The 27,706-nt window shown below is 44.4% G+C and overlaps 2 protein-coding genes across 1 annotated transcript in view; both read left to right on the forward strand.

The window, feature by feature from the left end:
• Positions 1-21,105, forward strand: part of Lonrf1 (LON peptidase N-terminal domain and ring finger 1) — a 30,491-nt gene extending 9,386 nt beyond the window's left edge. Inside the window, 11 exon segments of the mRNA NM_001432814.1 lie at positions 1,848-1,966; positions 3,900-4,022; positions 6,978-7,127; positions 7,630-7,867; positions 7,972-8,068; positions 9,303-9,417; positions 12,816-12,937; positions 15,209-15,367; positions 15,469-15,631; positions 18,159-18,311; positions 19,642-21,105. Of these exon segments, the coding sequence (NP_001419743.1) occupies positions 1,848-1,966; positions 3,900-4,022; positions 6,978-7,127; positions 7,630-7,867; positions 7,972-8,068; positions 9,303-9,417; positions 12,816-12,937; positions 15,209-15,367; positions 15,469-15,631; positions 18,159-18,311; positions 19,642-19,800 (1,598 nt within the window). The 3' untranslated portion in view covers positions 19,801-21,105.
• The window catches only part of Erich1 (glutamate-rich 1), a gene marked incomplete at its 5' end in the record, with an annotated part of 52,793,804 nt that overhangs the window by 33,216,507 nt on the left and 19,549,591 nt on the right, over positions 1-27,706 (forward strand).

A 27,706-nucleotide genomic window follows, 5' to 3' on the forward strand; every position in this document is an offset into this window, starting at 1 on the left:
CTTTAGGGGGTAAGTAGCTGAGTGTTCGTAGAGAAAACGTGGTCCCGTTTCCACCTCTGTCAGAGTGAGGAAAGTTTCTTCTTGATTTATAATGGTGTATATTTATGCATGGTGACCAAGAAAGCATGGCATCGGGGGCTGCATGGTGTCAGCCAACTAGGGCCAACTGTTCTATTCATGACGCCAACAAGGAAGCACATCTGTCTGGATTGGATTCTAAGCCTCTAGCCACGCCCTAGCATTTTGGTAGTGTCCACCATCTGGAGCCCGTGTGTAAAACTTTCCCCAGCCTCCCCAAACAGTGCCAGCAGCTAGAGAGCAAGTGCTGACAGGGGCAGGAGGGAGCCACTCTGGATTCCAATGCTAGCAGGTAGAGAGCAAGTGTTGACAGGGGCAGGAGGGAGCCACTCTGGACTCCAGTGCTAGCAGGTGGAGAGGCAGATTTGAGTGTACATTGTGTGCCAAGCGTGTCGAGAACACGCTGTAAACATGTGAAATGAGAAGGAGCCTTCTGAGGAGTCCAAGAATAGAGCTGAGCGTCTGCAGAGAACTCCTGCCGGATAGCTTCCTGCCTCACCAAGGCAGCTAAGCCCCTGAGCTTCGATGTAAAGTAGGTACTCCCTGCGCCAGGCCTCCGGTGACAGAACCTTCACGGCTCGCTTGTGGACAGTGTTGGCATGCACACCCAGTTCCCCAGTCAGCACACCTGAGGCAGCTCGTGTAGTCAGGTTAGACTGTGAGGTGCTCAAAGGCAGTAAGGAGCCTGAGCTCACAGATTCAAACTCTGTTCTAGGAACGCTTACATTCCTGGTCAGTTAATCACTGGGCTTTTAAATTTCTGTACAGTTTTGTTCGTAAGGACATGAAATTCTTGTCATGCCCTTTTTAAAAATACTTCTATCAAGGTCTTAGAGAATTTCGTGCAACAAGTTTAGGTCATACCCTTTCTCCATATTACCCCCCCATCCACCCCTCCTCCCTATTTTGTGTCTTTTTCTTTCCACCCACCGAGCCCAATTTGTGTGCCATGGATTCATGGATGTGTGGCCTTGCACTGGAGCATGGCTCGCCTATTCATGGGCTGCAGGCTCCCTCCCTTCCTCCCTCCCTCCCTCCTTCCCTTCCTTCCTTCCCTTCGTCCCTCTCCCCTCTTTCTTTCTTCTGACAGGGATTCCTCCTGTAGCCCCTGGCTGTCCTAGAACTCACTCTGTAGACCAGGCTGGCCTCAGACTCAGAGATCTGCCTGCCTCTGCCTGTGGAGTGCTGGGATTAAAGGTTGTGTATGTAGAAGGCCACTATGGCTAGGAATTAAAGATCTTACAAACTAGCTCAGGCCAGCCAGCCCTTTGTCCTTAGAATGAGGACCCGGGCACTCAAAGGACTGAGTGCTGCTCCCTTTCCTATCACTGAGACTTTCTGAAGTGTTTTTGTTTTTATAAACAATGATTTATAAATTAAATTTCAGGGGCTGAGTAATATAATTCTATTTTAATTAAAATAAAGTTTTTTAAAGGCAAGTTTTCTAAACATGTGAGATGGCTTGAAAATCTTTATAGAGTCCTTTTTTTTTTGAAAAAAGTAGTTCTAATAAGAATTTTTTATCATAAAACATTACTAGTATTCTTATTGTAACTCTCACTACTAAAATAATCTTATCAAAAAATTTCTGTTCAAGTATTGACCTATGAAGTGTGTTGCATGAATGCTGTACTTGCTTTGTAAACTTTAATTGGCAGTTTTTAATTTTGGAATCACAAGCTTTTTCTTAAGCTAGTATGGTGATATTTTATAAATGACTAGAGTTGTCTTTGTAAAATAACAGTATCCCTGTGAAATGCTTATTTCAGAGCCGAGTGACCTGACTCTCAAAATCTACAGAGCGGAGTCCTACGCCGGCCTGCAGGAGTTTAAAGCAGCCTTAGAGGATCTAAATGCAGTTCTCTTTCAGCTTCCCAACTGGCCCGAGGTAAATGGCCGTTCACTTTGTATAGCTGTTAACTTGGCAGCCGTGACGAACTTCAGTTACAGGTACAGGTCTTAACAGTCGATGGTCGGCTTCTGATGAATACATAGGGTGGAGCTAAGTGAGTGACGTTATGTTCACCACAAGCTTCAAGGCATGAGTTCAAGTCTCAGAACATACAAGAAAGCCAGATGTCCTGGTGGAGGTCTGCAGTCCAAGTGCCAGGGAGGCTGAGCCAGGTAGAGCCCTGCAGCTCATGAGGTGGGGTCTGAAGAGTGGGGCCAGAGGTTGGCCTCTGGTCTCTGTGTACACTCTCCTACACATGAGCACACATACACATAAAAGGATCATTTCTGGAAAGAAATACGTAGCTTTCTGGAAATTAAGTTAGATGAGTAGTTTTTTTCCACAACCTAGTATTTTTGTCAGTTACTGGAGAATTTTACCTAATGCATCCCAGTCACACTCACTTCCCAGTCCCCCCAGGCCCACCTTCACACCACGCTTGTAGGGGGCAAAATTAAGCAAATTGTATTGTCAGAAAAAAATTGGTTGTAGGGGAAAGAAGCCAAACCTTTGTTTCCTAAGATCAAACAATTCATGACACAGAAAAATAACATATAAACTATTAAATAAAAATTTCAGCTTGATGCATTATAAAGACAGGTTCAAAGCCGACTTACTGAACGAGTTCGGTAATGGAGAAAGCGTAGTCCTGGACTGCAAGATGCTGACGGTGTCCAAGCAACCAGACAGTCGGTTTACAGAAGTTGGCCTTGCCTAGGTGGTTTTTACACACACACACACACACACACACACACACACACACACACACACACACACACACACACACCCCAGAGTGGCTGGCCTCAAACTCACAGAGATCTACTTGCCTCTGCCTCCTGTGTGCTGGGATTAAAGTTGTGCACTACCACCACCCACCCAGCTTGAATTCTTGATGAAACAAGGAATTTCAATCACAGATATTTCAATGGTTTATATATATATAGCTTATACATTTGCAAGTATAAGCAAGAGAGAGTATATTGGAACTGAGGAAATAATTTTAACTGCAGATAATTTGTAGCACAGAATCTGGTTAATTGATTACCATAGTCCCCTCATGTTCTGTAGATAATATAAGCACTGTGTCTTGGCCTGAATCTATAACCTGCCCCAGTTGGCGTTGTTTGATTGTTTACCTATACAGGTTACTCATTAGACACATTTGAAATTGCTACTCAATTATCGTTTGCCAAGAACTACAAGATAATGACTTAAAACTTACCTAGGTTCTTTGTTACTAATAGTTATAAGGTAATTATTTAAATTGTAATAAAATTACTTAATCACTGCTAATGATCTGTTAAATGTATTAAAAGAAGTCACTCATAGTTTAAGTAGTAATATCACTTGTCCTGACTTTAAGAGGAGAGTATTTACATGAGTTTTAACACATGCTTTTGATACATGTTAAAGTCAGTAAATATACATGTTATTTTATGTTCCCCTCAAATAACTGCCGTTGTATGAGTAACCTTTAAATTGGTGGTTTAGGGAGTTTGGCAGTTAAGATTGCTTACTGCTTTTCCAGAGGACATGAATTTAATTTCCAGCACCCATAGAGGGTGCTCATAGACACCCGGGGGATCCAGACACCCTCTTCTGCCTTCTTGGGCACCCTCATGCCTACCCACGCACACACACACACCAAACAAGTGTTTGAATCAGTAGTCTGTCCAGTGAAGATCATTTTGTGGCCTCAATTTCCTCACTCGGGTACCTCTTTGGACTTTGGAGTAGCAGCTAGGGCACCACGTGCATGATCCTTCTCAGAGTGGCTCAGTTGCAGAGTCTGCAGATCGAGAGCCCTTCCTTCCCTCGGGGGTCTGGATAAACAGCTCTGTACATGAAGTTTGGTTGTGCTTTGTCGAAGGTCTACTTCAGGAAAGGGAAAGTCCTGCAGGACGCCGGGTTCCTGGGCGACGCCTTACAGCTCTTCCTTCAGTGCTTGGCCCTTGATGAAGACTTCGCACCTGCAAAGCTGCAAGTAGAAAAGGTACCACTTTACCTGCGCAGGGGCAGTGCAGCCCGGCCCCGGCTGGAGGGGTCAGGGCGGAGGCAGGCTATGCAGCCCTGTAATAGGTAGGGTCTGAGGGATGCTGGGAGAACCTGGAGGCCAGCTCTGATGTGATATGTTAAATAGGCACCTTCCTCTGCTGTTTGTCTGCTTTGAGACGTTACGCTGGAAAATTCAGGCCTTTTGCCTTCCATGGTTAAGTGCTGTCCCTTTCAGCTTGGTTTGCCTAGTTCATCTCAGCACTCCACACACCTTTGTCCATAAGTCGCCCTGTGATGACTGACACAGCTGTTATTTTAGTAGACAGCAAGGGAGGGAAGGAGTCCATGATCGAAGGACTTCAGAGGAAAGAGTGGATCAAACCAAGTTAAATAGGAAGCTTTAGAGTGGATCAGAGCTTTTAACATGCCATTGTGAAAAATAAACAAAGCAAAACCAACAGTTAGCTCTAGGCAAGCTGCCACAGCATCTGGGTCAAGCATTCTGTCTTGGGCCTTCCTTCTTGCTTAACTTCTTAGGGTCTGTGGGGCACATTATGGGTATCCTGTGCTTTATGGCTAATGTCTACTTATCAGTGAGTACATACCATGTATGTCCTTTGGGTCTGGGTTACCTCACTCAGGGTGATATTTCTTAGTTTCATCCATTTGCCTGCAGAATTCATGATGTCCTTGTTTTTTAACAGCTGAGTATTCCATTGTATAAATGAACCACGTTTTCTGTTTCATTTCTTTTGTTGAGGGATCTCTGGGTTGTTTCCAGCTTCTGGCTATTATGAATAAGGCTGCTGTGAACATAGTGGAGCACCATTTCCTTGTGGTATGGTGGAACATCTTTTGGGTATATGCCCAGGAGTGGTATATACCTGGGTCTTCAGGTAGAACTATTTCCAATTTTCTAGAACCCTCCAGACTGACTTTCAGAGTGGTTGTACCAATGTGCAATCCCACCAGTAAAGGAGGAGTGTTGCCCTCTCTCCACATCCTCTCCAGCATGAGCTCTGACCTGAGTCCTTGATCTTAGCCATTCTGATTGGTGTAAGGTAGAATCTCAGGGTCATTTACATTCCCTGATGACTAAGGATGTTGAGTATTTCTTTAGGTGCTTCTTGGTCATTTGAGATTTCTCTGTTGAGATTTCTGTTTTGCTCTGTATCCATTTTTAATTGGGTTACCTGAGTTCTTGGAGTTTTAACTTCTTGAGTTCTTTATATATTTTAGATATTAGCCCTCTGTTGGATGTAGGCTTGGTAAGGATCCTTTCCCAATTTCCCAGATTGCTGTTTTGTCCTATTGACAGTGTCCTGTGCCTTACAGAAGCTTTTCAGTTCATGGGGTCCCATTTATCAATTGTTGAGCTTAGAACCTCAGCCATTGGTGTTCTGTTCAGGAAATTTCACCCGTGCCTAAGAGTTTGAGGCTGTTTTGTACATTTTCTTCTATGAGATTTAGTGTATCCAGTTTTATGGGAGGTCCTCGATCCACTTGGACTTGAGTTTGGTGCAGGTGATAGGTATGAATCTATCTGCATTCTTCTACATGCAGACATCCAGTTAGACCAGCACCATGTGTTGATGCTTTCTTTTTTCCACTGTATGGTTTGGGCTTCTTTATCAAAAATCAAGTGTCCACAGGTGGTGTGTGGATTTATTTCTGGAGCTTTGATTCTATTTCATTGATTTGCCTATCTGTCTCTGTACCAATCCCATGCGGTGGTGGTGGTTGTTGTGTTGTTGTTGTGTTGCTGTTGTATTGTGTTGTTGTTGTTGTTGTTGTGTTGTTGTGTTATTGTGTTATTGTGTTGTTGTGTTGTTGTGTTGATGTTGTGTTGTTGTTGTGTTATTGTGTTGTTGTGTTGTTGTGTTGTTGTTGTGTTGTTGCTGTTGGCAGTAATCTTCATCTGTTGTTTTCACGGTGGTTTTGGAAGGTTGGATGGAGTTGCTGCTGTTTACTGTCTTGTCAAAGCCTCTCATTGCAAATACATAGGAGAGGTATTGCGGTGCTAGGGTAGCAATGTATGTTTTCTTTGTATGGACTCTTTACCAATGAGCTACATTCCTGGGCCCCACATAGCTTCCTATTAAGTGAATTATGGCCTGAGGACCTATGAAGACTTATTCTATTCACACTGTTTCCTTACACTGATTTGCAGATAACCAAATTCTATGTGTTTGAGTGATGGTACACCCAAGAAGCTTAACCCCCAGACCTAGAGTTTAGGAAGTACCCCGCTGCACAGAGAAACATGGCGTTTTATAAAACACCCTGTTTTCATTTAGCCACTTGTTCCCTCTGTCCTGACTAAACCTGTTTATGTGATTGGGATTATGTGATTGATTGGGATTTAGTGCTTGCTCGAGCACCAGGAAGTTTTACGGTGCAGCCAGCTGCCTTTGAGCTCCAGGGGTGGGAGGGCAGCTGCTGTTTGCTCCCAAGCAAGTATTCAGCAGCGGAGGCCACCGGACGGGTGGCTGGTCAGTGACAGGCTACGTTCCGTGTAAACACGGGGCCTTTAGAGTGTTGTGTTTTAGTCCACGTTCTTAGGTTCAGACAAACACAACAGACAATGCACTGTTGTGGGCACCTTGACCTCCTGACAGAGTAGGGCTTACTAATAGATTAAATAGTTCCACCTCTCTGAAAACCTCTTCCTTGATTTATAATTCTTATATTTGAAAAGCTAGCCATCCCCTTGGGTACCTTCTTAAGCTACTTTATGCCTTCCTTTCAAAGGTTTAAACCTTCCTCGCCCCCCTTTTTTTCCTGGAAATGATATACCTTGGTTCGTAAAACTTAAAAATATATCGATTTCTTTCCTGATCATTAAAAATAGTGTCTGCTATAAACACCTCCCAGAATTTGAATAGGCAAGCTTATATTGTTGTTCTTCACCAGATGGTATATGTCTTCTCTTCTATTTTTGTATTTCTTACAGATTCTGTGTGACTTACTGTCACCTGAAAACGTAAAGGAAGGCCTGAAGGGGTCTTCCTGGAGTTCGTTACCGTGTACTAAAAGCAAACCTCTTGGTTTTCCGTCAGTAATGGAACAGCCACACTCCCCTCCTGAGCTTGGCCTGAAGCAGGTAAGGGGTGGAGGATGATGTTTGCTCCCTGCACCCACCTCCTTACAGCTGAGACCCCCACTTTCTCAGTGTCAAGCTTCAGAACCTGCTTAAGTGTGTGTTGCCTATCTAGTTATAGTAACAGGATCTTGTCTGTAGCATTTGATTCAGACTAAAGCTCTCTACATACTGTCAGTGCTCACTGACCACCATTTTGGGTCACTTAACTGGCAGAAAACTTACAGTGTCTTAGAACATGCACATAGTTACAAGTATTTTATTCTCCGTCCAGGAGCATCTGCGTCAGAACTACTGCTCTAAACAGTGCTGTGACGTCAGTCAGCGTGATACCTAAGGCTCTATACATACTGACAAAAATCAGTTACCTGCCTGGTTTAATCTGTTAAGCTAGTTTTCAAGTGCATAGTATAAGGAGTTGAAATCTCCATTCCAGTTTTCTTCTTGGCAAGAGGAATAAAGGACAGTGAACAGAGAGAGTTGCCTCTGTTTATCGTTTCCACAGACTGAAGAACAAGCGGAGGATGCCTCAGAGCCTGTCAAGGGAAGCCTAAACCGCGCTCAGTCCGCACAAGCCATCAGTGCAGCAGCAGTGCCTGCCAGGGAGGATGGCTTAAAGCGCGTGTGCTCGGAACCCGTACTGTGCGCTCAGGGAAAAGGCGCTCTGCTGAAAAGGAAGCTGTCTCTCTTAGAACAGGATGTGATCATTAACGAGGACGGGAGGAATAAGCTCAAAAAGCAAGGTGGTGAGGCTTTCATTCTGCATTACCCCAGGGAAGTAATGACTCAGAGTGGCCTTGGAACCTCTTCCCCCAAAAGTAAAACCCTGTCTGCTTTATTTGATTAGAATCTCCCGGGGAAGACTGTATGTTCTCAATAGCTTATGGTGACATCCCAGAAGAACTAATAGATGTCTCAGACTTCGAGTGTTCTCTCTGTATGAGGTGAGTGTGTCAGATTTCATAAAGATGATTATGTTGGCGTAACTAGTGTTAGTATAAAGGTGAGGCTAGGTAAGAATAACTAACAATGTTGGGCTAAGGATCAGAAGATGGAGTTTTAGTCCTAGCTTTAGCTTTTTCCGATTTTGAGGAGACTGACCTCTGAATCTCAGAACTTGCCTTGAGAAAATGGGGCCAGTGTTTGCACAACACAGGATCTGGGTGGCCCTGGCTGTCCTGGAACTGACTGCATAGATCAGGGTGTCCTTGAACGCATGAGATCCACCTGCTCCTGCCTCCCACTGAGTGCTGGGATTACAAGCATCACAAGTGCCTGGCTCACTGTGTGTGTCTTCAGTAATGCAGGGGGTAGCTGTTAGCCTGTGCTGGTTTTGAACTTATGATTGTCGTGCCCCATCTTCCTGAGTGCTAGGATTAAGATACTGGAATTAAATACGTGCCACCATGCCAGGTTAGATCATTTTTTCCCTAACGTGAACTTGAAAGTTAATATGCAAAGAAATAGGTTGTATCATGTTCGAGGTCTTTCAGGAGGTGCAGAAGGCCACAACCTTATTCTGGTGCCATCAGAGTTTGCTGAGTGTATCCTTTAGTGTCTTTTATGTAGAAAGGCTTTAATCAAACTATTAAGGACCATTTTTAACTTGATGAGACTGTATCGAAATCTAAAGATCACCAATGACATACGTCGTTTGCTCTGTCTTTGAGTCTGCATTTACTTGGCTTGCCTTCCTGACTCAGCCACTGCTTAAGGGTTTGGTAGCCCCGTGTGTCCATCCAGTGGTGACTACAGTAGTCAGTGCAGTTCTGGGCCCCTGGAAGGGTACCTTTGTTGTTCGAGGTCTTTCAGAAGGTGCAGGAGGCCACAGTACTGTTAGCATTGCCCTCTTCCCCATCTCTTCTCTCACCTTGGCCTCCTGCCCCCTCTAAACCAGTGGTTCTCAACCCTCCTAATACTGTGACCCTTTATATTTCCTCGTGGTATGGTGATCCCAACCATAAAATTTTCATCGATATGTCATAATTGTAATTTTGCTTCTGTTATGAGTTGTAGTATCTGATATGCAGGATATCTGAGATGTATGACTCAAAGGGGTCTTGACCGACAGGTTGAGAACCACTGCTCTAATTTATGTTATAGTCCATTATTAATGGAAGCTTTTCTGACATGCAGGCTCCTGGTGTGAAAGCTAATGTGTACTGTGTTTGATTTCAGGTTGTTTTTTGAGCCAGTAACAACCCCTTGTGGACACTCATTCTGCAAGAATTGTCTTGAGCGTTGCTTAGATCATGCTCCATATTGTCCCCTCTGCAAAGAAAGCTTAAAAGAGGTAAACGCACACGAGTGTCTGTTTATTGGTCCTGAGTTTGGGAGCATGGCTTGGTTTGTGTTCAGCCATGGAAAGTGTGGTTTCATTTTCAAAGTGAGGTGAATTGCACATCCCTGCTGACCAAGAGCAGCACACTGCTGATTAGCCGTGTTATTTAGGAGAAGACGGACTGAGAGCTGGGAGGACATGGGATCTACGAACCAAGTCCTTTGGATGGTTGGTTGGTTTGTTTTTGTTCGGTTTTAAGGGATAATAGGAAAATATAGTTAGTATAATATGATATTGTAAAACAAAAGCTAACACATCAGAATGGGACAAAACAAACAAGCCGAAGGCAAAGAGCCCAGGAAAAGGCAGAGTAACGGGTCCACTTGTCTGCAGCTTTTCCAGGGATCCCATGCAAAATGCTAAACTGGAAGCCACAAAGGACTTGTAGGGTAAAAAGAGGGAAAAGATAAAATAAAAAATAAGAAGTAGTAAGGTAAACATTTTTTAAAAGAAAAATCCTGACCCAACATTGTGAGACAAGGAACCATTGAGTTTGTTTTTTAATAAAAGAAATACAGCTGACTCGTTGCTCCGGGGAAGGTGTTGAGTTGTAGTGATGATGCCACTGAGGGGATTCCGCTGCCCTGCATCTCACCCAGACCTGAGGCCTGTTCACATCCCTTAATGCCCGGAGCTGCTGTCCTGGAGAACCTCCTGCATGGTAGACGGTCCGGCTTTCCTGTCCAGTTGGTGGCCGCCAGCCACATGTATCTACTCAAGCTCTTGAACTGTGGCTAGGTGGCTGAGGGACTGGTTCCCATATGTTTAATTAACTAAGACTTACGGAGGCCCCGTGACCAATGCTTGTTGCACTGGGAACAGTAGCTCTAGGAAGTGGTGGCAAAAGACAGAGAGAGCAGGCAGCGTCCTGCCAGAGGTCAGCACGAGCCCCCGTAATGGGAAAGACAGTGGCAGTGCCATCTCCTGGCCCCTCTGTCTCAGGATCCAGCCTCGTGGTGCTGTGTAACTTCAGTTACCCAGAGAGCACCCAGAGGCACACGGCTCCCTGTGGTGATTATAGTATTGTGTGCAGAGAAAAGCCTCCGCCACCATTCATGTGTTAAAAATAAATTCAACCCCTATAAAAATACTTACACAGAAAACACAGTACATGTTGCTGCATTCCATATGTATGTTAGATAACAAGCTGGTGTGTTGAAAACATGCACAAGCTCACACATGTACACACATACACATACAAGTGAAGTGCACACATCCATACAGTGTTTGCTAAGTCAGGAAATCTAAAGTAAAGTTACCCTTGAAGGGTCTCCCAGTTGTGACGAGGACTTGGCATTTTGGGATAAAGTATAGTAAACATGCTGTTTTCCCCAGAGTTTATTCTGTGCTATGACTGTTTTCAAGTGAACTAGCTAATGCAGTACTTGCATTTGGAAATACTTTGTCTTTTAATAACTAGGAGTTTGAAGGAAAACCTTGAAGGTACTGTTTGAATATATAACTAGCTGTTTAAAAATATCCCGTTTCCAGCGTTGATGATAGCTTATGTTGTAGCGTTAGTAAAGTACAGATTATATGTGGATTTAATAGTATATAATTTGAAAATAACACTGATATGCTTGCATATTTCCTGCCTGCATTTTCCTGTCTTCATTTGCCCAGTAAGTGTGGTTTAAAGCCGTGAGCTTTGCAGCAGTTTGGTGGGAAGTAGCAGCGTCTCCCCGTTACAGAGCTTACGGGCTCGTCTGCCCCTCTGTACAAAAACTGTGCCTTTGTAAACTGAGGAGTGCAGCTACTTGATGATGTCCTTAGCTACATTCCTGGAAGCCGAATTGCTGGATTCATGGCAATATTTTTATAATATTCTACAGATCTCGACTCCCTGCCAATGACATAAGACAATATTCTATCAGCTATAACTGTGTGAGCATCCAGTTTTCCAGAAATCTTTATTAATTTAACAGAAAGCAGTTAGAGGGCTGCTCATACAAAGTCCGTAATGTGGTTGGGCTCACGATAAACTCCTGCTGTCTACACACACACAGTCTAGCGGAGTCCATTCATGCCCCTCTCTTTGTTGTGAAAGGAGTCCCTACGTCTTCCAGGGTGTCCACAGATCATCTAAGAACTTCTGATTCTCAGATTCCACCTAACACCCTGAGCCAGAACCCTTGGGTGGGTCTTAGCAGTCTGTATTTCCACAGACCTTCCTAGTCAAGGTTGGAAACCGCTTCCATGGCCACCATGGCCACCTTCCCTACCTCCTAAATTTCCCACTGTGTCTGTCCTTCAGTACAGCTTGACACAGCTGCTATTTCTGTTGGCTCTGTAGATGGAGGGACTCTTTGAGACCCTTCTCCCAAGATGACTACTTTATTTTATTTACTTTACTTAATGCATGTGTGTTTCTGTCCATCCGTGTACTCTGAGCCTAAGCAGCTCTCACTCTGATTACGCAGACTTATGCTCCACACCCATGTGGTACAGGGCAGGCATGACAGGCAGGCTCTTCCATGTTCTGTCTAAAAACAGCCAAATACACAGTGTAAGGTAAAGGGGATTAAGGAAGACATCATGAAACATGCAGTCAGATCCTGACCTGAGAGAGCTTGCTTAGACAGGAGAGGTGGGCTTTTGTCATTGTCGTCGTCGTCGTCGTCGTTGTTGCTGAATGTGGACAGCCACTTTTCGGAGTCTGTGAAGGGAGCACAGATGTACCGGGTGAACAGAGGTGGGGATAGAGCACACAGGAAAAGCAGCAGCTGTTGAAGTCTGACTGATAGCAACATCAGAGGAAAACTTAAAGATTAAATGTGCAGAGTGGAGGCATAGGCCTCTAATTCTAATACTTGGGGAGCTGAGGTGGGAGAACCTCGGTTTGCAGGCCAGCCTGAGCTACACCATAAGACCTTATCTCACAGAAAAGGCAACAGCGCTCCCAGCGGAAAATCCTATGTAGAGATTTATCTTTGAAATAGACAAAACAGCAGTTGTTTTGACTTTCTGAAAGAAGGCAAGTGCATTCCTTTCTTCTCCATATAAACTTTCTGCTTCTTAGAAATTTGCTTGTGCCATGGGAGATGGCAGGGGCCAGGCTGGCTGCTGGCAACAAAAGATTTGTGCTCATGACAGGGCACTTCCTACACAGCAGGGTGTGTGTGTGGGGGCGGGTGGGGGTGTCCAGCTGTGTCTCCAGCCTCACGATGGAGCCGAGGCCCAGGCAGGTTTATTGTGTAGCTACTTGAACTGCAGGGTTCCCCTCGTACATTAAATGCAGTTAGAATCCAGTGTGTTGGTCTATAACAAGGGCCCTGACCTCTCAGTTAAGCTCTGCCCGCTTTCTACTGTAGGCAGCACCTACTGGAGTGGGAAATAATTGTGTCTTTTAGTACCTGGCAGACAGGAGGTACTGCGTCACGCAGCTATTGGAGGACTTAATAGTGAAATACCTGCCGGATGAGCTGTCTGAGAGGAAGAAGATCTACGATGAGGAAACTGCCGAGCTCTCACAGTAAGTCTCCTCTCATTATGTCAACCGAGATTATGAAGACAGTGAGAGCCATTGGAGTGAGCTGGATTCTGTCACTCTGTCCAGCACTGAGGCACTCATAGCTGCGTATTGACGGGTCTCCTGTCCTAAGCAGACAGGGTGGCGAACCTGTTGGTAGAGTCCAGTGTGCTTGGAAGTCACTGAAGCAGCCCTTGGGACTGCAGCAGTATGAGGGGACATGAAGGGACTTCCTGCTCAGACAGCAGGCGGATGGAGTAGAGGTGAAGTAGGTAACATGGATGCATGGATGGAAGCACAGGTCCCCGCATCCTGGGACAGGATGAACAGTAGTAGCCTACGTTAGCAAGGGTTTGAACAGGCGAGAGCAGTGGTTCTCAACCTCCCTAAGGCTGAGGCCCTCTAATACACTTCCTCACCTTGTGCTGACCCCCAGCCATAACATTACTTTGTTCCTACTTCATAGCTGTGATTGTGCTACTGTTAAGAATCATAGTGCAAATGTTTGTGTTTTCAGATGGTCTTAGGCAACCCCTGTGAAATGATCATTTGACACCCGAAGGGGTCGCACCCCACAGGTGGAGAACCACTGGGGGAGGGACCAGGAGTGGGAGAGGCTATGAAGGAATGGGCAGGGGTCAAATGCTCAGTAGAGATACCAGTAGGAGACCATCCAAGTTAGGACGGGAAGCACCCAGAGGCAACTTTGGGGTGTTAGCAGCTGTCCCCACTGCCGGGGACCATTCGACGCTGGATAGAGTCGCCCAGCTCTGCCTGCTCTCTAGGTCTTCTGTTCTTGTTCTTAAACACTTGTGACATTCTGATCGGTCACTTGGATCTCTGACTTTCTCTGGTGGGTTTTAGTTTCTCGGCTGTTTCCTTTGCTCTCCCGGCTAACACAGCGAAGACTCTGTTAACTTTATGGCTGTTATTTACAGTGGCTTGCTCCTGCTGTTTTTAAACACAAGTAGAACGTTGGATCTTTCACTTCTGAAACAGAACGAATTGTGCTTGTGAACCTGAACTTTCCCATGTGTGCCCCTGGGAAGTCTTCACAGGCCACTGGCTTTCAGGACAAGGTTTCTAAGCTTTCCTTTACAGGCCCTGCTAGCGACTTTTCCTCCCAAGAAACCAATGTTTTATTGTGTACTTTTGTGATAGAAATACTGAGATGAAGCCCCTGTCTCTTTTGGCTACTCCAGGAGAAGGCCAGCATAGAGAGTCTGTGACACTTCAGATCTCAAGCATGGCGGTGAAGCCAGCCCGCCCTGAGGAAAGTGTACATGAGGAGCCAAGGCAGCAGGTGGAGGGAGAGCTGAGTGGAGCTGAGAAGCCATGGGCATCCATGCTTACTAGCTGGGCTATTTTGTAACTGCACCTTTGTGTTAAGCAACGCATGTCCTTAGGTCATTAGTGGTCACGTAGCAGCAACATTAAAAGGGAACCCATAGCCCTGGAGCGTGCTCTCCAGGACCTTATCGAAGTACACGGACCATGCTGGCTGCATTGTTCCCCGGGCCTCTGTAAGTCAGTGCAGCCCTGGGCCTGTGGGCACACCATCTTCAGCTACCCCAGGCTTTACTGCGTCCCTCTCCTCTTCGCACCTCCGGCCCACAGCCATTCCCCACAGTGCTGCTGTGGACATCCATTTCTGCACCTGTGGGCTTGGTCCCAAGGATGCCGGCTACCAAAGAACCGTGGTGTTTCTGCTGTGGAGTCAGGTGCCTCTGTGCAGTGTTTTCCTCTGCTGCCCCCACAAGACTGGCTTTCTCGTCCTTGCTGTCTGGACATTGTCTTGGTCCCTGGCAGAAGGAAGGTATCTGTCACTTCAGTTACCTGACAAGAACATTATTTTATTGAATTCTGTTTGTTTTTTTAAAACATATCATGGTTAAGAGTTTTCATCCATTTTGGAAGTCCAGTTTTTTTTCTTAACGTTTTATGGATAAAGCTATAACTCTGCCCTATATCATAATTATTTTAAACAAGTTCTCAACATAAAATGTTATGATAAACTTCCTTTTGAGTTTTGGAAATAGCTCTGTATGGTACCTGCTATTTTAGAACTCCGGCTTATAAATAGGAGAATCGTAATTAGATCTAGTTTCCGGAACTCATCGGTGTGAACTCAATGCAGGGAGCTCCTTCCTGTTCAGTCAGGAACCAAGAGGGCACATTTGTTATTGTTGTTTATATTTTTTGCTGTGGTAAGACTTCAGTGAACCTGATATGTTTTTGATCTTGTTTGTAACAATGAAATGTCTTCTCCTTCAGCTTGACCAAGAATGTCCCAATATTCGTTTGCACTATGGCCTACCCCACTGTGCCTTGCCCTCTCCATGTGTTTGAGCCCAGATACAGGCTCATGATCCGAAGAAGTATCCAGACTGGAACCAAGCAGTTCGGGATGTGTGTCAGTGATACACAAAACAGGTAGGCTCCTCGTGAACTTGGACGGCTGTGTTTACACCCGAGCTTCCTTTGTGTCCGAGTGAGCTTTGCACACTTAGGCTTAAACAATGTTTTTCTCTTAGTTTTGCAGATTATGGTTGTATGTTACAAATTCGAAATGTGCATTTCTTACCTGACGGAAGGTCTGTTGTTGACACAGTTGGAGGAAAGCGGTTCAGAGTTTTAAAAAGAGGAATGAAAGATGGGTATTGCACTGCGGACATTGAGTATCTGGAAGATGTTAAGGTATGGAAATGTTCTTTCCCGGTGCATTCTGGGCCACTGTGTCCTGGGCTTGGTACCAGTGTGTAGGAGAGGTTTTTAGACATGGGAGCCTGCTCTGCCACTGCTCATGGCTGCTTAGGAAGGTTGGCGCCAGTCACCTTTCCTTTATCTTCCTCTTGAATCGTTTGCCCATTCAGGAGCACGCGGGGAAGCTACTGCCCGTTCACATCCCAGACATCCCAGGCAGCATGGTGCCTAGACGCTACTTATGCTTGTGTTACAGTAGTCGTCACGGTAACCACTTAACGGTAGCAGTTGACTAAATTGAACTTCCAGCTCATCAAAGTTTTAAGTTTGTGAATCTCTACCTCATTTTATTTGATTCATTAATACTAAAACTGCAATAATTCATAGACTAAAATTTAATGTAAAAGTAGACACAGAATTCTTTTAAGGGCTGCTTTGTGTATGAGGGTTTTTTCTGTGCCAGAGACAATCTCAATTATAAAGTAAATCCAACTGGATGCTGATTTAAAATGGTAGGATGCCCCAGATAAGACCCTACCATTGTGTGTGTGTGTGTGTGTGTGTGTGTGTGTGTGTGTGTGTGTGTGTGTGTATGTGTGTTGCGTGTTGCGTGCTGCTGATAACTGTCCTATGCACCCATCCTATGGTGACTGACATCTTCCTTAGACAGAATTGCTGTGGCCTCTAATTTATCAACTGGAATTAAAGTCCCAGAAAGTGGCTGCTGTTTTAAGTATCAAATTGAAAGCAATTTCTACAGAAAAGACTGGATAAAACATAGGTCTTACATCATCACTGTCCACTGACCTATCTTAGCCCTTTATTTCAGTCAACATTTCCTGATTGTTCCACATCTTCCCAAAGAGTTAGTTCATAGTTTTCACAAGTCTGAGACAGTTAACAGATACAGAGAGTAATTGAGAATCAGATGTGTGACAGAAACCATCGAAGGCTGACTGACTCCGTATCCTGTGAACTCTCATTACACCACACTGCCTCTCTGCTGAGAAATGTGATTGGCTTGATATTGCCTGTTCTCTCTTTTATAAAAAGATGCCATGTGGCAGGAGGCAGGGGCAGGCAGATCTCTGAGTTTGAGGCCAACCTGGTCTACATAGAGAGTCCGGGAATAGTTGGGACTACATAGAGAGACCCTGAGGCAAACAGACAAAATATCTCATGGGGATATTTGCTCTATCAAGGGCAGAATATTTTATGAGTTGAAAATTTTAGTTGATTGATAGTCTTTGTCTTGTGAAATTATTAGCTAAAGATGGTATGCATTGTAAAACCCTTAAGCCTATTTTAATTTTAGGTAAATTTATATAATGATAGATCATATTTAGTGGTAAAGTCCTTTGGGTGGACAGCTGAACAACATACAGCTAAAACCACACATCCAGTAGAGTAGAGTAGTGAATTGGAAGAGTGTTTAGAAACTGACATACATTTTAGCTTTTTGCTTTTGCTTTTGTCTGTTCTGGAAGACCTCAATTGTATTGTTTACCTCTTCTTTTTGTGGTGGTAATTCTATTTTCTATAATGTCTAATGAATTGTTAAGCTCTATTTAATTGTTGTAGCAATATTCTTTACCTTTAAAAAGCTTGCTTTTGGAATTTTTCTTTGTTTCCTGGGTGGTTTTGTCTTTCAGAGGTGCAGCTCTTGTCATTTTAACTGTTTTTAAGCACAACTTGTGGCTGTATCACGCTCTTGTCATTTTAACTGTTTTTAAGCACAGCTTGTGGCTGTATCACGTTATGCAAATTACAACTGGTTTTAATGCATATTTAATTGTCATTTTACTTTTTTCAGAAGTAAGAACTGGTGGCCTTTTGCATCTTGTGTCTTTTGTATTTCAAAATCTTCCCATAGCCAGTGGGCCAGGCCCATGGTACACCTGTTTGGATGGATGAGTCCTTGACCATCCATCCGCCTGTGTCCTCTTGGTCTTCTCGTGGCTGGAAGATGTCCTTCCTTTTACGTTTGCCACTTGGTGTCTAAAGGGTGCGTGCAGGCACCCACAGCCTCGGACCCTTATGGCAGAAGTTGAAATCGTTTACTTTATTCTCCACCTTTTGACATGCCAGTTTTTTTTAGCATGCATTTTTTGTGTTTTGACCCAGTTCTTCTGTAAAAGATGTGGTTATGCCTGCCCTCCTGTTGCTGCTTTCTGCCATGTGGTTTGTAACCCAAGTGCCCCATTTTTCTTTTCACTGTAGCAATTGTTCTATTCCAAATTGTGTAGACCTTTGAACCAGAGCTCATTGTCCCTCATACTTCCTCCTTCCCAGGCTGGCTATCAGTCAGGTTGCTGCCTGCTCTGGGTGGACACCAGGCTCTGCTCTTCCCAGCGAGTCCTGTTAGCGCTCTGTAGGGCAGAACCATAACCTGCTGTCACCTGAGAATAACTGATAGCCCAGCACCGATAAGGACATTCCCGGTGTCCCAGTGTTTGTGTGTTCCCTGGGGCTGATGCTAATGGCTAGGAAGTCCCGAGATCTTACTGACTGTTCTTCCTAGATTGAGAACGGAGATGAAATAAGGAGTCTGAGAGAACTCCACGACTTGGTGTACTCGCAGGCCTGCAGCTGGTTTCAGAATTTAAGAGACAGATTTCGAAGCCAAATCCTTCAACACTTTGGATCAATGCCAGAGAGGGAAGAAAACCTCCAGGTAGGATTGCTGTGCTGCCGCTGCCAGTCTGCCTTCCCCATGAACCTGACGGATAGCTTCCCACATCCCCCCTGCTATTGCTTTTAGCATCACGGCTGTACTCTCTAGAGCACTGGTATCTGCTACATTAGCACAGGCAAGATGCCTGTAGGAAGGAGTGCCTCAGAGGAAGGGAGGCCTTGTCTCAGGATGTCTGGAGGGTTGTAAGGTTTAAAGTGGAATGCTAGCCTGTGTTAAACTGTGACTCAGAAGCCACCATACTCCCTGCCTGTTAGCTGTCCCTTTGACAGTTGAGAGAAGTGTGACTTTCCATGCTTTAGGAAGTCTGCTCCTCTCCTTTTATCTCCTATCTACTGTTCACCATTTCAGTTCACTTTTATCTTGTTGTGTGTAACTCTTCCATTAGCATAAAACTGTCATTCTTGGGGTCTTGGTCAAGTACTGGGGTTTGCACTCAAACTGAACCTAATTAGTAATGGGATTTAGATTCCTTCTGTGTACCGAGCTGTACACTAGCAATTGTAAAACCCACTGGGAGGCTCCTTACCCTGGGGAATCCAGCCACACAGGCTCATGAGAGAGCGAATATTAAGCAGAACATTTTGGATTGAATAAAGTATTTACGGTTAAAAGATGATTAATTTCATAGTGGAATAGCTGTAAATATATGCAGGTGGAAAGATAATAGATCCAAGTATGCTCCATCTCTCACTGTCCTTCAGGGTTGGTCTGAGTCTCTCCGATCCCAATGAGTCTCTTATGTCAGCATCAGGACCATTTCCAGACAGAGGACCAGACCCATTCTGTCTGTGCTGCCCATTGTGGCATTTTTCCTCACCCATGTGATGTTAATTTTTCAAACTAAATGGGAAGCCGAATTTTTTCTTCTTTTTTAGGATTCCAGTTTTATAATAAAAATATCAAGTATCAATTAACTTTCTGTAGTGCTTTAAACAACCTGGTCTGGCCTCATGAGACATTTGGCACTATCTGGAGACATTTTGACCTTTACAACTGGAGAGATGCTATTGGTGACCGACTGAAGGAAGGTAGAGGCACTGCTGGAGGGCTACAGAGCACAGGACTGGCACACAGCAGAGGGGCGGGCCCCAGATGGCATCAGGACCAGATTCGAATCCTGACTAACATGGAGCCGAGAGACTCCATGGTCATACCACAGGTCCCAACTTGGGTTCCTCACTGTCTGTAGGCAGACTACTCACGTGCCGATGTTATGGACAGACAGGATGGTACCTGGCACATAGGTCAAGTCGTTTCTGTTTTGTTGTTTTACTGTTACATTAATATCTGAACTGTTGGTTGGTTTTAGGCAACACCCAACGGACCTGCATGGTGTTGGTGGCTGCTGGCAGTCCTTCCTGTAGACCCGCGGTATCAGCTCTCTGTACTGTCAATGAAGTCTTTGGAGGAGCGGTTGACCAAGATACAGCATATTCTGACTTATTTTTCTAGAGACCAATCTAAGTAATGAACTGCTTGGATCTCGTTTTGCTCGCTCTTAGCCCAGAGGCTGAGAAGCGGTTGGATCTTACTTTAAAGTCGCCCTGATCTGGCTCCTTGATGGCCGGATTGCCCGCTGCCTTTGCACACCCAGTGCTGGTTTGAGAAATTAAGGAAACTTTTCTTTTCTTCAACCTCCTGAATCTCGTGGATCTGCAAATGAATACCTTCAACTAGGTCCTAGACCACTAAGAACTTGCACAGAAAACACGCACTGAATGTGTGTTAAACCTCGACATTGTGATAAAGTTGCACTATGTACCATACTCTAAATGAACTAAGAACTCCGTGTATGTATGATGTGTGTGTGTGTGCGCGTGTGCGTATACACATGTGTACGTGTGTGTGCTCATGCACGTGTGTATGTGCGTGCGTGTGTGCGTGCGTGTGCGTGTGTGTGTGTGTGTGTGTGTAGTGTGTGTGTGTGTAGTGTGTGTGTGTGTGTGCTTTTTCTCTGGCTTTAAATTTTAAAAGACAAAAAAAAAAAGCCATAGAGAGTGAACTTGCTGAAGGTCCTCTACTGCCCAAGTTTACAACAGTAGTCATAGAAGTTTTCGCAGATTGAATTTGCCTCAGATTTATTTGTCCTGATGCTTCTATTTGCACAAGTGTGTAAACTATGGTATAGAGTATCATTTTCTGTTGGAAATTCTGCTCTTGCTGAACTGTCTTGGCCATTGACTATGACACAGTTAATTATTTATGTAAATACATGCATCCCAGTGGCCGGCAGGCAGGATGCAGACTCTAGAGCCAGTCTCCAGTAACAACTGCAAACCTGACATGGTACTGTGCACCCACTCATAAACTCTTAAAACTGTGAAAATACGGTTTACATTAAATGTACATAAAGGTAGACGGAGAACTCGATTCAGCCAGTTAGCTTGTACATTTTAGGGGGCTTTTCACATTAACTGCCCGTCTATGTCATTTAGAGTTTGAAACGATAACTTGTATTTAAGGAAATATGTAGTGTATAATTGGTTGAGGATCTGGGGGAGGAGGAAAAGCTTCATGTAGGACTAAGCTTGTAAGGTTTGTTTTGTTTTGACTCTGGTCTTGGTGCAAATGTTAGTTATGCCTTATTCATACCACAGTTAGAGCACCGTGCTGCGACATGGGTATGTCCATGCTGCCCGGCCCTTTTATAATTATTTGTTGCAGATTTGTGACTGTCTCTATTAACTTTCTTTTATGTAAGTAATTTGTACAAGTTTCTTAAGATTTTTGCTTTTGCTTATTTAATTTTGAATAAAAGCTAAATTCATAATAACCTTTTTTCCCTTTAAATTGTAAAGCGAGAAAAATGTCAGTACCAGGACCGAGCTGTATATAGTGTAGAACATGTGTTTGGTTGCCTGGTTTGTGATGTGAGGCTGGAGGTGTAGATTTTGGGGACAGTGGGAGGTGGGGCCTGAGGTGTGTTTGTCTGAGACAGGGTCTCTTTATAGCTCTGGCTCTCCTGGAGCTCACTGTGTAAACTACACTGGCCTTGAACTCACAGCTATCCTACTGCCTCCGACTCCTGAGTGCTGGGATTAAAGGTGTGCTGCACCATCACACACAGCAAATTGTAGTTTTAAAACATTTATTATTATTACTATTATTATTATTCGCTATTTTACTTATTTATATTTCAAATGTTATCCTCTTTCCTGGTTTCCCCTCCACAAACCCCTCTCCCATTCCCCTCCCCCTGCTTCTATGAAGGTGCCTCCCCCACCTACCCACTCCCTCCTCACCACCCTGGCTTTCCCTACACTGGGGCATGGAGCCTGCTCAGGACCAAGAGCCTCTCCTCCCTTTGACGCCAGACAGTGCCATCCTCTGCTACATATGCAGTTGGAACCATGGGTCCCTCCATGTGTACTCTTTGGTTGGTGGTTTAGTCTCTGGGAGCTCTGGGGGGTCTGGTTGGATGACATTGTTGTTCTTCCTATGGGGTTGCAACCCCTTCAGCTCCTTCTTAGAATATTTTATAAACAAAGAATGTGGTGTCTTGAGGCTTTAGGCCCAACAACTGTTCTCTAAACTTTAGAGTCTAAAGCATTGTTTTTAACCTTTAAAAAAAAATTCCCCTTAGTTTAAAGATATTCTTTTTAAATACCCTAAAAATGTGTTTGTTGTCGCAAATGAATTTAAAATATGGCAGGTGTGTCCTATGGAAGAAATCCTGCTTGCACTCTTCTCCATCAGGGTGGCTCTTCCTTGTACACACTTGACCATTTCTGTCCCCAGTTCCTTGACTAGGATTTCCCGCACTCTGTCTGGCTTTGTTTGCAGATTAGATTTTACTGTGTGTCCCAGGCTGACCTCATACCTGCGCTCTCCTGCCTGGGTCTCCAACTGCTGTACTCGTAGGCACACACCTCCATACCAGTAAGTGAGGTAAAGGAGACCTTCAGGGGCGGCTGAAACTTTAGAAAAGACTCGGAAACCCCACTCAGCGCACATTTACTGGGAGAGAACTGCACAGTACCTGTTGATGCAGTTCTATAGCCCGCCTACTCTGGAGGCTCGGAATGTAGGGACATTCTGAGTTTAGGCCAGTGTGAGTTTCAAAGTGAGTTCAAGGCCAGTCTGGGTGACTTAGCCTTTGTTTGACAATCAGCTTGTGCAGGACCCTGGCTTTGTTCCCCAGAACCATTAACAAAGAGGTTCCGGGCTGGAGAGATAGCTCAGTGGTTAAGAGCACTAACTGCTCTTCCAGAGGTCCTGAGTTCAAATCCCAGCAACCACATGGTGGCTCACAACCATCTATAATGGGATCCGATGCCCTGTTCTGGTGTGTCTGAAGACAGCTACAGTGTACTTATATATAATAAATAAATGCATCTTTTTAAAAAAGAGAGAGGTTCCTAGAAAGCAGCCACTGAGTAGACAAGAAATTACCCAGAAGTACCTTATCAATACTACTTTTATCATTACTGGTACTTTATCAATAGTTTTAAAGTGTAAACTAACTTTCTCATAATTAAAAATACTAAGTACTGGGGCTGGAGAAATGGTTAAGAGCACTGACTGCTCTTCCAAAGGACCTGAGTTCAATTCCCAGCAACCACATGGTGGCTTACAACCATCTGTAATGGGATCCGATGCCCTCTTCTGGTCTGTCCAAAGACAGTAACAGTGTACTCACATACATGGAATAAATAAATAAATCTTTTAAAAAAATACTAAGTGCCGGTTAAAATAAGGAATATATATAAATGATTTACCTATATGTTTCTCAAGATAGCACATGGTGAAAGTAGCCCCAGGTGTTGAATACACACATTTAATGTGTGCATGGGCACCATATACACAGGTAGACTGTAAATGGTTTCTGGGTGTGCACACATATATTCCCACCAAAGGAAGTATTCAAGCCTCCTTTATGATTTATTCTGATTATATGGCAGATTATTTCTATGACAGCTCTTCTCTGTAGATATATTAAGTCTGAGGGTTTTTTTCCTTTCTGTACATTTCATATATCTTTTCAAAAATGAAAGCAAAGAATCAAATTGTTTACCTTATCGCTTTAAGTGCTTAAGTTCCACATTAGTGCAATATTTTGGCGGAAGTGTCTAGGTCACTAGTTTATAGACAGGTCTGGGTGTCTAATTCTTCTTGTCTGACTCGGACACCAGGTAGGAAGACTCTGAACTCTACAGCACTTTCCTCGTTCCTTTGCCCCTGATACCTGAGGGAGTAACTACATTCACAGACCTCACTGAGGGCTCTCCAACTCTTTCAGCACTTCAGCAGGGGTCACAGACTGACCACTGCACATAGCTGAAATAAATGCTTGAACACTGAGCGTGGCGACAGCCATCTGTAATCTCATTTCTCAAGATCACAAGTTCAAGGACAACCTGAGCTGCACCCTGAGACTCTGAGATGGAAGGGGAGAGTTCCAACTGAGGCAAGGAGATGAAAAGGCCAAATCACCGCTTTCTTCCCAATTCTAATCATGATAAAAAGGAAAGTGAAGATTGCATTATGAAACCAGAACTTCAAGAGCTGACAAATGCTTTTGACGATAGCTGAGGTACACGTGAAAGCTAGCGCATTAGGCCATAGGGAGAGGAACTCACGGCTTAGCAGAAATGGGGGAGCTGTAGGCCAAGTACAAATACTCAGGGATCGCTATACTCAGAGAGCATCTTGGCAAATTCAAACAGGGAGGCTGGGTGTGAATTTGAACTTGCTCCCCACCCAAGCTGTGCTGGAGACAGAAACAGCAGTTCTCGGGCCTTGAATGTGAGGGTTGGGCCAGAGAAGATAACACCATGCCTTACATAGTGACGTATCTCCTACAGGATCAAGAGCCATTACTCACAGATGAGCTACCAGCCTGCCTCACATTGGGCAGTATGTTCCTGAGTCTTTTATGGTCACACAGCTAGGCTACCTTCCCTGGGCCACCAACCCCAAATATTCTATCTCAGACAACAAAGAAGAGTAGAAGGTAAGACAGCAATGCACTAAGATCTGAGGGGGCTGCACTCCTCCCAGAGAGGGGAGAACCGAGAACGTTTCTCAGTCTCTCCTACCATGAGGAACTTCAGTAGCATCTAACCAATGAATTAATCATCAGAGTGAAGTCTACCTGAGCCAGATAGGAGACAGTGCAGGTGATGAATCAGTGGGGGATCAAGCTAGAGTTCAAGAGAATGGGAATGCGAGGATAACAGACATGAATAATCGATACAAGATTGTTAATGCCCGGCTAGCTAAGGCATGACTAGTAGAAGGAAAGAAATAAGTACTTTTCCATGAGTCCTGTTGAGACTCCTGCGACCTCAGGGGCCAGATACATCCACATAAAGAAAAACTGAAGAAACTAAAGACCAGGCACAGGAAGACTGGAGGAAAAAGATAGTTGTGACTGAGTCATCCAGCATTGACCAATGAATGACAGACCCAGGGACACACATTTAAGGACATGAATTTTGGGCATAAGCCAATGTTTAGATGTCAGTACTTAATAATTGTTAGGGTTAGGAAGGCAGCTCAGCCAATAAAGATGCCAGCCACCAAGCGTGCTGACCTGAGTCCAGTCCCCAGAACCCATGTGGTAAGAGAGAACTGGCTCCCACAAGTTATCCTCTGACTGTCATACATGTGTTGTCTCACACACACACACACACACACACACACACACACACACACACACACACACGTGCATGTGCACACACACAACTATATTATATTATTAAGTGTATATTTTAAAATACCTATGTATTGTTTTTAAAGATAGGAGGCCAGTAATAAGCTGTCCTGTAGACCTGCCTCTTGATAGCATTTCATTAAAATTAAACTTGTCTTTACAAAATTTTTTGATGGGTTGGGGGAGAGGGTGGGTCCACTATTCAAGATTTCAAAAGAACATATGCTTAATTTCAAAATGTGGCAGCTACACTGGCGAGTTTTATGTCACCATGATACAGGGCCAAGAAGGAGAGAACCTCAACTAAGAAAATGCCTCCATAAGATCAGGTCTGTAAGACATTTTCCTTAGTCATTGGTGGGGAAGGGTGCAGCCCATTACTGGTGGTGACATCCTAGGCTGGTGGACCTGGGTTCTGTAGGAAATAAGGCTGAGCGAGCCTTGGAGAGCAAGGCAGTAAAGCTGTTTACTGCCCCTCCCTGGCCTCTACATCAGCTCCTGCCTCCAGGTTCCTGCCCTGTTTGAGTTCCTGTTCTGACTTCCTTCAATGATGAACTTCAGTGATACGGGAAGTGTAGGCCAAATAAACCCTTTCCTCCCCGGCTTCCTTTTGGGTCATGGTGCTGCATCACAGCAATGGTAACCCCAACAAAGACAGGAGGCATCGCAATAGCCCTCAGAAAAATCCTGTGAGGAATGTGTTCGTCCACATGTAAGACACCAGAAATGCTGACTGTTGTGACTGCTGCCTAAGGATCATGGAGCTGTTCTGTTCTTAGGTCAGCTTTGACTCCAGGCAACCTTGCTGTGCCTTGCTGCCATATGAAGCTATCAAAGACAAAAGAATCACCAAAAAGTGATTGATGGCATAGGCTTATGTGTGAAGGGTGCGTTTTTACAGCTATGGAATTAGGATGTGTGTGAACAGTACTGTGAGATGCTCAAATCAGATTCAGCCCTGCATTTTGGGAAGCAGGGCAAACTGATAATCTCTTTAGACAGTGATGGTTCATAAATGTATCAGATCATTATAATGTTCATGCTCTAGAGCCAATAGAATTTGGGAGTTGTGATGGTTTGTATATGCTTGGCCTAGGGAGTGGCACTATTAAGAGGTGTGGCCCTGTTGGAGTAGGTGTGACCTATTGGAGTAAGTGTGTCACTGTGGGAGTGGGTTTCATACCCTAGTCCTAGCTGCCTGGAGTGAGTCTTCTCCTAGCAGCCTTCAGATGAAAATGTAGGGTTCTCAGCTCCTCCTGCACTAGGCCTGCCTGGATGCTGCCATGTTCCCACCTTGTTGATAATGGACTGAACCTCTGAACCTGTAAGCCAGCCCCAATTAAATGTTGTCTTTATAAAAGTTGCCTTGGTCATGGTGTCTGTTCACAGAAGTCAAACCCTAACTAAGAAAGGAGGGATTGAAGTAATTTAAAAATAAATAAAACCACATGTGTGATAGGTAGAATATTTTCTCAATGACTCTAGAACAGCCAAGACAGAAATAATCAACACTTAATTTAAACAGTGAAGATAAACTTTAACCTTCAATTCCTAAAAATAACTAAAGAGACTAATGTATAAAAATATGTGATTCAATATTGTCATTATACCATGGTTACCCTGAAGTGTGTAACATAGTAGATGGGATACCAGAGTGAAATCAGGAAGATTGATGGACATTGTATTTTTGTGTATTATTCTTTTCTACGGGAAACTTGTACATATGATTGTAATAGGGTTTTAGGATCTAAGAGTGTTACCACTGTGCTTAAGTCTATGTGTTGCGGTCACTGATAAGTTGACTGTAGTTGAGGAACACGATAACCAGGTGGACCGGAGTTGAATGCTCACATGACTTTATCAATAACAGCAGTGCACTTAGTGTCATCTTGCTACGGCTTCATAATAGGAGATATGAGGAGAAGTCAGTATGAAGACATTATAACAATGAGGATGCTCAATCGTGGAGGACAGAACATTCTTGTAATGAACATGTAGGTAATGAAGAGGATGGAGAGAACAAAAGTGAATTGCTTTTGTAGTATTTTTACAACCTAATTGTCATCAGAGCCATAAACTGTGAGATAGTCTAACTCCTTAGTGGTTGTATATGGGGTGTCACTTCCTATGACAGGAAAGACAGTGAGAACGAGGATTCTCTCCCAGATTCTCTTTCAAAGTAGGCGTTGTAGACAGCAGGTGTAAATCCTCAGAAGGAACAGCCATCACTGAAACAAGAGGTGGCTGTGCCTGCCAGTTCTTCTGAACAGGGAGCAGATGTGCACTAAAGGGCAGGAACTGAGACGAACCCAACGTGGAGAAAGTAGCGTGATTTATAACCTGGAGTTTAACGGGATAGGGGACCCTTTTCTGTTTTGTTTTGTTCTTCAAAACAGGGTTTCTCTGTGTAACCATGGCTGTCCTGGAACTTGCTCTGTAGACCAGACTGGCCTCGAACTCAGAGATCTGTCTGCCTCTGCCTCCCAGTGGGAATTAAAGGTGTGCACCACTACCTGGATGGGAGGAAGGATCTTGATGTTACTCGATAGCAATGGAGTCTTCTTAGGACTCACTGGGTAAGTTAAGGATTTACCCTCACAGATAAACCACACTGGGACAGAGAGGGTGCTGGCCAGATTTTAGTAATTATGTCGTCCGGCTCCAGCTTTTGTTATTAAGACATCTGACTGAACTATCGCTGCTCTGGGGCTTAGCCTAT

Source organism: Rattus norvegicus, chromosome 16, assembly GCF_021556685.1.
Source record: "Rattus norvegicus strain SHRSP/BbbUtx chromosome 16, alternate assembly SHRSP_T2T, whole genome shotgun sequence".
NCBI classification, from domain to species: domain Eukaryota; kingdom Metazoa; phylum Chordata; class Mammalia; order Rodentia; family Muridae; genus Rattus; species Rattus norvegicus.